The 11,631-nt window shown below is 34.6% G+C and overlaps 1 protein-coding gene across 1 annotated transcript; it reads right to left on the reverse strand.

The window, feature by feature from the left end:
- Positions 1 to 5,211: 5,211 nt before the first annotated feature.
- LOC109081661 (sorting nexin-8-like) lies at positions 5,212 to 11,281 on the reverse strand. Its single transcript, XM_042717602.1, has 12 exons — positions 11,038 to 11,281; positions 10,614 to 10,682; positions 9,424 to 9,569; positions 9,228 to 9,348; positions 9,009 to 9,145; positions 8,826 to 8,906; positions 8,524 to 8,684; positions 7,644 to 7,773; positions 7,367 to 7,435; positions 7,015 to 7,146; positions 6,348 to 6,497; positions 5,212 to 5,656 (listed from the first exon to the last, which is right to left on the reverse strand). Exons 3-12 carry the CDS (start codon positions 9,559 to 9,561, stop codon positions 5,519 to 5,521), a joined length of 1,257 nt encoding a protein of 418 aa, XP_042573536.1. The 5' UTR covers positions 9,562 to 9,569; positions 10,614 to 10,682; positions 11,038 to 11,281; the 3' UTR covers positions 5,212 to 5,518.
- Positions 11,282 to 11,631: the final 350 nt, after the last annotated feature.

Below are 11,631 nucleotides of genomic sequence, written 5' to 3' on the forward strand. Positions count from 1 at the left end.
CTAGTTTTAAATTATAATGTAGAACCTTAGATTTGCAGTGTAGCCTCAGACTTATGGACTCCACTGTGTAAGTTATGTTTTTGAAACGAAAAATGTCTTTTGACAAAGCTGTTGGTGGATTTTTGTACTGAAACAAGGAAGCGTTAACACTTATGTTACTGATAATGGGAGTGCCCATAGCTAGTGCCAGTAGCCTCAAAATGACCAAATATCAGACAGTTAATTAGCTTGATTGATATATCAGTCTGTTTCTAGTCATGATCATTTCCCCGTAGCTTCCGTGCAGTTCATGCAGCTGTTAAGTATGTCTTATGACCATGACACAATGGTCACATCCTTTAGGAGGTACAGAGAAGAGCACAGGATGTTCTAGAATCTTACAGCGTGAAACAAGTAATTTCTACATCTTGGATCTCTGTGCATCAGGTGACTAATACCTGTTTTGGTCATGTGCATAAACAAGAAAAAAACACACATTTGTTCTAATTTTGAAACAGAAGAACATATTACGCAATTGCCCACTGATAAATAGTTTACAGTGGCTGATACCTGTGCCGATATCTAGAGAACAGAATATATACTAATGTCATTTAAAGAAATAGTTCATCCAAAAATCTAAATTTAGTCCCCCTCATCCAGGTCATCCAAGATGTAGATGAGTTTGTTTCTTCATCAGAACAGATTTGCATTCTATCACTTGCTCACCAATGGATCCTCCTGCATTGGTGAATGGGTACCGTCAGAATGAGATTCCTAACAGCTGATAAAAACATCACAATAATCCACAAGTAATCCACATGACTTCAGTCCAGCAATTAACTTGTGAAGTGAAAAGCTGTAAACAAACCCATCATTAAGATGTTTCTAACTCCAAATCATTGCTTTCAGCTGAAATGCTTTCTCTAGTGTCTTAATCAGGAGAGGAATATGCACGGATCAAGCACCATTTCAAAGTAAAAACAGCCCTAACAGATCTAAATGAATATGTCAGTACATTATAGACTGGTATTTTAGCCAGAAGCAACAGTTTAAGGTTAAAGCGCCTTGATGGATTTGTTTCTTAACTTCAGCTGTTTAAAAACTCATTCTGACGGCACCCATTCACTGCAGAGGATTTATTGTTGAGCAAGGGATAGAATGCTACATTTCTCCAAATCTGTTCCAATAAATAAACAAACTCATCTACATGTTGGATGGCCTTAGGGGGAGTGTATTTTCAGCAAATGTTCATTTTTGGGTGAACTATTCCTTGAATGATATCATAGTACACTATATTTACTAATCCACATAAAATTGAAAATAGAAAATGCTTGTTATTCTTTAACAAAGCTTTTGTTAGATTTTGGACCAGACGCAGGGGAATACCAATAATAAAAGTGACTATAGTTATGGACTGATAATGATAATCTCAAAATGAACCAAATATTGTCCAATGAATCAATTTTGTTGACTGTTTGCTGATATCCACCACATTCAGTTCAGCTTTCTGCCTCTGCTCTCATGGTTACCTTTAGTGCCATCAGGAATATTTACAGTGGTTTCAAGCAGGCCGGTGTAAACCACCTAAATAAGCTTCATCTTCAAATTTGCTCACATGATGGCTCTTAAATGAGCTGTTGATTTTGCCTTAGGTATCATATGTTCAGTTAATATTCCAAATGGAGTAATGAATGATCTGTTAATGATAATCATATAATGTAATTAATGACTTTGCACAGAACTGTGCAATCTGTTTATCATACACATGCACATTTTAAATGTTACATTGTTTATTAATTTGTTTTGCATTTGTGTGTATTTGTATGCCATTATTTCAGGCACAACGAGGTAATGCTTCCATTCAGAGATGGGAATTAGTCTCAGATGTATCATTCCTAAATGTGTAGAGAGAAATCCCACTGAAATGTCCCACTTTATATAGGATATTTTATTTTGATGCATTTCTTTAAAGCAGAAATGTCATTTTTTGATCTTAAATTTTTATTCTCCTAGCCCGTTGTAATATGCAGAGGCAAAATAACCATTCATATGATGATTCCATCTCTGGCGCGATCAAAACACTGCTCTGTTTGTTGGAGCATCCCAACCAATGGCAAGAGTTGGGGGGCGGGGTTATGACACTGCAGCATTGACAGTAAAGCTCAAATGGGAAGCACTGTTTTACCTTTGACTGCTCCATCACCCATATTTGTTTCTATCTTTATGAGGATCTTTATGGTCCCTTTTGCAAAGCTGTGAACTTAAACTCCTCTTCTGTTATTCCCACATGTGTGCATGTTCTACTGTATCCATGGTTTTACAAGAGGAAGAGCACTCACTTTAGTTGACAATAAAATTATGAGTTGACATGGCCATTAAAATGTACTTTTCATTCTCTATAAAAACTCACAAGGCTGTTTGTGTTTTTAAACCTTGTATATTTGAAGATTACACTGCCTTTTCCCTTGTTTTCTTTGATTCAATTATTCTATATATAGCGATAATAAAAAATAATTTAATTTGAATTGGAGTGAATTAAAAGTAGTTTTGACATGTCGTGGCTTAACCAAAAACAGACCCACTTCGTGTGTATTTGATCTATATTTGGCACTTTGTGAAGTTTAGAGACTGTAATTTGTCTATAATTTGACTATAAAAGAGTTTGATGTATTTGGACAGAAGGTTCAAAATAAAGAGATTTAATCTAAAATGTACACAAAAACACAACTGTATGACTTCAGATTGACACTACTGGTAAAAATGATAGAAATGACAAATTATTTCATCTTAACCTTACTGCTGTTTTATTTATTTATTTATTTAATTCTTACACAGTTGATAGTTGGTTTCATTTTTCCTTTTTTGATTGACAATAGTCCACCGCAATTATCTGTACAAAGTACTTTTTTTAATCATTTACTGATAAAGCATTTGCCATAAATGGTTCAGTTGATGAAGCACTGAGCTGCAAGCTTAAAGAAATAGTTCAAATGAAAATTTGCTGAAAATGTACTCACCCTCAGGCCATCCAACATGTAGATGTGTTTGATTATTGTTGGGACAGATTTGGAGAAATGGAACATTCCATCAGTTGCTCACCAATAAATCCTCTGCAGTGAATGGGTGCCGTCAGAATGAGAGTCCAAACAGCTGATAAAAACATCATAATAATCCTCAAGTATTCCACATGACTCCAGTCCATCAGTTAATGTCTTGTGAACCAAAAAGCTGTCTTTATAATAATAAAATTATAATAATAATAAGGCATTTTATGAACTTTAAACTGCATTTGGCTGTGATCTTTATGGTAAAGCATCTTCCAATGGAAAAGTCCATCATCTCTTGTCCTCTCACATCAAAATCCACTGATGTACTTGTTCAGAACTGTTTTGGAATGTTTTTTCACTTGTAAATGGTGTTTATTCTGTGCATATTTCTCCCCTGATTCAGATTTGGACTCTCATTCTAATGGCACCCATTCACTGCAGAGAATCCATTGGTGCACAAGTGATGTAATGCTACATTTCTCCAAATTTATTCCGATGAGGAAACAAACACATCTACATCTTGGATGGCCAGAGTGAGAGTCAATTTTCAGAAAATGAAATTTTTTAAGTGAACTATTTCTTTAATTTGCATGCCATATAATGCCAACGTGTCAGAAACTGGATGCCGTGATGTTTAGATTTTATGAGGTACAGATATGTTGCTCAGAACAGTCTGGTGTTGTATCATACCTGACATCCAGAACTATTCAATTATACACAGCATTTTATAAAACTTATTAATCTTTTCTTGTGTATGTGTGATGCCTGTGGATAGTTTTCAAGATCCGGTGCTTTCTCAACATTAAATCAGCTAGTTTTGCTTGAAAAATATTTTTCCAGGATAATCTTGGTCTTTCTTTGGATTTCTTCAAATGGGCGATTTCTGATTAACTTTTTCATTCATACTCAAATTGTGGCCTTATATTTTAAGGATAACACATGTAATCTTTGAATATTATGTAAGTTCTTGCCAAAATAAAAAAATATTTTGGGTTACCTGAAGAGAGATGTATGAACTGACATCGGGTTCTGGAAGATCTGGGATTATTTATTTGAATATGTAATCACATGCTGCATTAAAACATATTAAAAGAATAAGAAAACAAATGAAAAATAAATGAAAAAGACAAAAATGATGTTGGTCTCAAAGGGTGTCTTTCTACAACATTTTTAAAATAAATATATTCTTCTAATATTCAGTGGCCTCAAAATGTATTTGGACACTTAGGTGGTATTATAAATGTCTGAATATCATTGTTTAAAAAAAAATATCTCAAATAAAGTTTTTTTTTAAATAAAGATACCACAAGCCCACAAAATAAGTTGTTTGAAAAAAAAAAAAATTCCGGTTGTCAAATATTGCACGGACCAATTGGTTAAAAGCAGTGTTATTTTAGTATCATTGAGATACTATTATAGTTTTTATTCATATTTTGAATTAGTTTTAATAATAGGGTTGTGCTTTTTTTTAATTTTTTTTTTTTTTATTTACATTTTTTTTGTCATTTTAAATATGTCTGTATAGTATAGATCAAGTTAAACTCAATGAAAATGAAAAAATGTTGCCTTGGTTCCTATCTCAAATAAAATAAATGTAAAGTTTATTTTATTTTACTTTGGTGTATTTTATTTAAAATAAAGAAAATCTTATGCTTTTTTAGTTAACTAGAGACTATATAAAACAGTTCTAAAGCCGTCATTGAGTCTGTCCTGTGCACTTCAATAACTGTGTGGTTTGGTTCAGCTACAAAATCAGACATCAGAAGACTACAGAGAACGGTTCGGACTGCTGAAAATTATTGGTACTCCCCTCCCACCCTTCAAGAACTGTAAATGAAAAAATCACTCTGTTCCCTCACACCCAAGTTTTCTTTGAACTCCATTGCCATCTGGCCGGCGCTTCAAACAAGAACAGTTTCTTCCCCCAGTGAACAGTTAAATGTTCCCCACTTATACCAATAAAAAAATGTGCAATATCCTTATATTTATTTGTTACCCCTTCATCTAGTACATCCCTGCATCTTACTCAATAATTCCATTATCATTTATAAATTGTTTAAACTTATTTATCTGCAAAAGGTTTTTATTTTTTTATTTTTTTTGCTGTGTGTTTAGTCTTTTGTGTACTGGAAGCTTATGAGTATAATAATCCGCAAGATACTTGGCAATAAAGCTCTTTCTGATTCTGATTCTGATTCTGAATAATCCTGATAAAAAATTATGTGCAAAATTTTTTAACAAAAATGTAGTTAATTTTGAATGCATCATTTGTTAGCATACACTTATATTTTGTATCTAATGAAATGTTATATTTTATGTGTTCAAACATGTTTTGGGGCCACTATTTTCTCTGTATTTACATATCTGAAAAAAGTCATGAAGAAAGGTGTTAAACAGTCAAGAGAAGGAAAACACATGGCATGAAGAAATACACTGAGTTCTTGGGTTTTTGAGAAAAGGCTGGGAATTTCCCCTCATATTTGCTGTCCTGGTTATGCGGGACCAATGACGGCACAGGTCTTCTGTCCTCTGGAGGTGTGTGTCTGAGATGAAGAGCGAATGGAAGCTTCACTAGCACTTTCAAAAAGGTCCTTCAGTTTTGGATGAAGGTCACCCCACACATTACCCATCTGAGGAATGAAAAAAATAAATTAATTAATTAAAGCTGCAGGCAGCAAAAAAAAAGGGCCCTCGCAACCCAGCTCACCGCCACCTGATGGCTTTAGAAAAACAGCGAACGGTGGCCAGTATGCTTTTAAAGTGGTAAACATAAGAGGAATATGCCAAAGTCATTTATATGTGCCAAACTTCCTTCTGCCAGCTGGTGGCGCTATGACTATAACTAAATATTGGCGTGTAGATGTCTTCAGGCAAGGACTTTTATCAAACATGTGAAGTTTGGTGCTGATTGGACATTGCATATTTAGGTTAGTGTAAAACAAAACATTTCATGTTGCCAGCAGGTGGTGCTATGATTATAACTGATTATGGTCCTTTAGATGTATTCAGGCCACGACTGAATCGAACGCATGAAGTCGGGAGACATTTTTGTAGGTATTGGGATGGTACATGTGTCTACAGAATTTCGTACATGTATGTGAAACAGCTCGAGGGGCACTTCGTTGAAGTTTTATACAGTAGGTATAAAAAATGCCCTCAAAAATGTGATTAATTTTGGAGAAGAAAAAGAAGAAGAAACTAAGCAATTCCATTAGGGTCCCTGCACCATCGGTGCTCAGGCCCTTAATACACAGTTCACACAATTTAAATAGTGTTGAATTGATAAAACAATCTGAAGCAATAGAGTTATTAGAAACACACCTCTTTGTGTCCTTGTATTTGTGAGTTGACAAATGTCCCCAGTATTGAAGTCACAAGAGGCAGATAGGTGAAGACCAGCTGGGTTTCTTGATGCAGACACAAAAGGGAGAAATAGCTCCTCATCTCCGTGGTAATAATTGTGTTCTCCTGCTGTAGGATGACACAGAATAATATTTAGTTTCACCTGTCAGTGATGAGGATTTCACGCTTTCTGTAGGTTACATTGTTATGCTAGCTGGTGGCCCCTTTTGTGTGTGTGTGTGTGTGTGTATGTGTTGAATTTTCATGACTTTACATGACCTTTCCAGTCGTTCTTGATGACAACATTTTAGTATTTTTGAAAATCAGTCGAATTCAGACAAATTCGCAAAGGGGCCATTCACAAAGAACACGTTTTTGAATTTCACTCAGCAGTGAATTTTTTTTTTTACAATAAAAATAAATAAAAACATAAATAAATAAAAATGTTATATATATACATATATATATATATATATATATATAGTTTTTAGTACATTGTTGTTATATACTGTAAATGTTCCCTAAAACACTTTTTTCTTTCTAATGAAGATATTGTATATAATATATTTTTTTATATTTCTTATATTTACTTTACTTTAGATTAGTTAAGTGTAGTTTGCTTGTTGGTGTGTTTGCTATGCTTTACCTGTGAGAGTCGAGACTCATGTTGCTCGATGCTGTTCTGGTACTTTAAGTGTGTAGCCACAGGCCCGCTGTGCTTTTCAAGCGCTCTCTGATGCTCTAGTAACACACCACTGTCATGACGATCACACAAGTCCTATACACATAGACATCCAAAATTATTAGCACCTGAATGTCATTACAGTTTAATTTGTGAAGTGTAAAATGACAGTGCTTAGAAATTGGTTCAGTCACACATGCAGAGTAATATATGACCAAACTCCCATCTTATACCAGCTGCATATGGGCCATTAACATCCATTAAAACAATTTTGTGGCAAAATTGATATAAAAAGTTTTGTACAGACAGTACTCACTTTGTATGACTGCAGCTGTTCAAGGAGAAGGTTCAGTTTCTCCACCACCTCATCCTCCTCTCTGCTGCCCTGGTGTGTTAGAAGTTGTTTGAAATACTGTGTTTAATTTCTTTTCAACCAGAGTCTTAATATTGTGGATGTCATGATAACATTGAGGTGCTCTGAAGCTTTTTTGTTCATATGCTTCACTACAGTTCAGTGATCTGCATAACAGCAGTCATTTTTGAGGTGGTGTTTGTGATTAGACTAATGCTCAATAAAGATCATGTTTTAAAACCTGGTGTGCAGCTTTGTCGGCGAGAAGACCAAACTCTCCTGACATCTCTACAAGTGACTTCCTCTGTGTTTTCCACGCTTTGCTCATTGTAGCATTCACTGGCAGGTCTGATGTGTCCGAGCCCAGTTCACTGTTGAAGAGTCAGGTAATAACTGTCATATTTTCAATAAAACATAGCCTACCAGTGCTATTATTATCAACTAAAATCAAGACCAAAAAAAAAACAAACAAAACATGAAAAGCAACATTTCTCATTTATAATATCATTCATAAATTCTAATATCAACCGGTCATGACAAACTCATTCGGTTAAACTTCAAGTACAAAAATAAATAAAACTGAAACATAGATAAATAAACACTCTAAAAGTAACAAAAATACCAAACAAATTTCATTTTTTAAACTAAATTTAAAATCTAAAATCAAATCTATTAAATCTATGAAATATAAAAATAAAATGATTTCAAAATATTAATAAAACATAATAGTATATTAATGGTAATAAAATAACAATAGCATCATTGAATATGTATATTCTGATAAGTGTTACAAACCACCCCATGCACCACAAAAAATAAAAGCAACTAAACATTAATAGAAAAATAGACACTTGTCTAATCAACCGGTCATGACAAACTGTGCAGCTTCATAAATTCTAATATCAACAGGTCATGACAAACTGTGCAGCTAAGCCATGTACATTTGTGGGTATTTTTTATATCACACCTGTTCACTCTATTGATAAATATTGATACTTAATATTTATATTCACATCAATTAATTAAAATCCATATTTCATCATTTATGTTTAACTTAAATGAATGATTCTAAATATTACCATATTTTTAAATATATATTCAGTTCAGTATGGTCTGTTCACCTCAGGTCTTTGCCAAACATGAGCAGATCTGTCGAGTTCTCCCGTGAACGCTGAGCCATGCGCTCCGCTACATCTCTGAGTTTATTGAAACTGCTGTGGATGTTTGCAATGACCTCTCGATTAGCGGCAGCCTGGGTATGTATGTCCTCAGGTAGGTACACTTAAAAATGACATGCAATATTCATTTTGTGTGTCAGTTTACTTTCAAAAACTGGTACCAGTGGTTCTTTGATATATACCAATAACATGGTGTTTTTCAAAGAATATCATGGTTTTTTAATTTCATGTTAGTTTTAACCCACCTTGCCATGCAAGGCCATTTGGGAGGTCAGAAACTCATCACCTGTCTTTTTATATGCATCACGCAGCATATTTTGAACCTCCTGCAACACACAAAAAGGATGAACTTCGAAACAAACAACAATTATCATGTGTGGGCAAAATATGAATCAATTATACTGCCATCTGCTTGTTTGAGGGCTTACCGCGCTGCTTGCTGACAGAAAGATGTTGACCAGCTCATCTCCTGCCAGGACTGGATGTCTTATCACCAGGGTCATAAACCTTTGTAAACCACGGCGGCGGCTATCATTGAACTCTCGGTCTGACATTGAGTTCAAAACTGAAAATGACCAGCAGAGAGTTTTAGTTACACAAGAGTGTAGATTTAAGAAACAAACTCATTTGCAGAGAGTTCTCCTCACCTCCTTTAAGGATGCGTTTGGGGGGCAGAGGCGGGACCATCCTGTAGATGAACTTTTGCAGCAGCAGACCATGGAACACCTCAAAATCACTGTACCTGCGCTGAACCGGGATCTGGAAACACTATATAAAAGCAATGAAGTAGTTAACATTGTATAGGGAATCAAAATGGCATAAATAAGTACAAATTGAGTTTACCTTGCTAACAATACGGTACTCCACATGTTTGAGAAATGGCAGTCCTTTCCTTCGAAGCTCTATCTCCACCAGTACACTGTCACCCAGTTCCTTTAAGGATAGCCCATCCACCACAGGGTTTTGCTGACCTAGATGCATTTTCACACCTGACAACAAATGCACAGGTTTAATTAACAGTGTTTAAATTATTCAGTGACTGGTCAAATTGTTGAAAAGCGCTATGGGAAACTTTAATGGCATAATTTTTTTGAGGTTCATTTTACTCCACCCAGACTCAATTATCAAAGAATTCTTAAAAACTGCATTACAGGTTACACAAAACTATTAAGCAGCCCAACTTTTTCAACATTGAGAATAATAAGAAATGCTTCTTGAGCAGCAAATCAGCATTAGAATGATTTCTGAAGCATCATGTTACACGGAAGACTGTAAGGAGCAATGATGCTGAAAAGTCAACGTTTCCATCAGAGGAATACATTAGGAATAAATTATTATAAATTTTAAAATACATCAAATTTAATGTCACAATATTAGTGTTTTCACAGTATATAAAATAATGCAGCTCTAGTGAGCACAAGAGACTTCTTTTTTAAACGTGATAAAAATTTATTTATATGAATACTGAGGGTCAGATCCCACCGGGAAAAAAGTCTGTTATTTGCTATAGTCAGTTATCTTTACTCTGGACATTAGAGGATGATTTCGCATTTGAAAATAACTGTGGTTGATTAACTGAAAACTCAATATCCATTTTGTATTATATAATGCTCATGCAAATCACAAAAAAAAAAAAAAAAAAAAACATACAGGGAATATTGTGATGGATTTAGAATCATCCCCAATATGGTTTAAGTGAAGCGTTTTAATCTTCTGTAGAACAAAGTGACCTGTTTCACATCAGTGCTTGAAATGAGCGACCATGGCTCTTTTTTGTGTATAAATAACAGTGAGATGATTTATATTTATTGTGCATAATGCTTACTGATAGATACATGTAAGGCAAGAGTTGTGATTTTGCCATTTGGCATCTTTTAACATAATTTATTTCTATTTGTTGTATTTCTAAATGATTCAGTGTTAACTCTACATATGTATCTTAAATGTAAATACATCTATGCTGTCCGTCTCTCATGTCTCGGTGTGTAACTAATTAGGGTCTGTAAGCTCTTTGTGAATATAGGATTTGTTACCTTGTCACTGGGGCAATGGGTGATTTCAGGTGATCCTCAAGTTTTGATTGAACACTGGTATGCACAGGTCTGTAAAAAAATAGATGAAAAAATGGCTATTATAACACAAATATAGCTATATCTACGACAAAGCACATTCAACATTGATTTAATGCTCTTTTATAATACAAAAAGGCATCACAGCACTGAAATCAGTATGCCTTGAATAATAAATATTTATATATATTTGCACTTTAAAAAGCATCCAATGAAACATAACATCTAAAAAGCAATATAATTTAAAATATCTTTTATGCACTTTATTTTTAGAAGTCTAATGCATGTCAAACATGTAAAATTACTCTCCATAAAATGCACAGCTCACACAAGAACATAATGATTGTTTTTCTTGAGTGAAGTGATTTTAGGATTTCTCATTACTTACAAGATTGCCGATGTGTATGAAGCTATCTTCAGTATCCCAAATAGACCTTGGTTTGCACCTGGACTGCCCTTTTCACGCTTAACGTCTGACTGTGGCTGTATAACACTAGCAGATCAGATCTCAGTCTCATCTCTCTCCCTCCCTCTTTCTCTCTCTCTCTCACGTTGCTCTTTCTCTCCCCTTCTCTTTGCATCCCTCAACACACACATATTACCATTAATCACCTTAAGAGGATAGGACCTCTTTAAAAAAAACATCACAGCCTCTTGGAAGGCAAGCTGGAATTAAAGCTTACGTAACTGGGTTATAATAATGAGAGTGGCCTGGCGAAAGATTTAGGGTATTTGCACAGACTTTAAAAGCTTTGCAATAGAGCTGCTTGATAACTAGTTTCAAGCAGAGAGGGTGACTCAGGTCACACATTCATACTCATTGACAGAATAGCGTCTTATTTGAATAAATAATCATAGTTTTAGATAAATTATTGGAGAGATTGTAACAGGTGGCTTTTAATACACTCAAGTAATCCCCACACCAAATCCATCTATGAGAAGTCCATCTCCATCATCACATAATGTAATGTAGCAGTACTAA

The sequence above is a fragment of the Cyprinus carpio genome, chromosome B1, assembly GCF_018340385.1.
Source record: "Cyprinus carpio isolate SPL01 chromosome B1, ASM1834038v1, whole genome shotgun sequence".
Classification (NCBI taxonomy): Eukaryota; Metazoa; Chordata; class Actinopteri; order Cypriniformes; family Cyprinidae; genus Cyprinus; species Cyprinus carpio.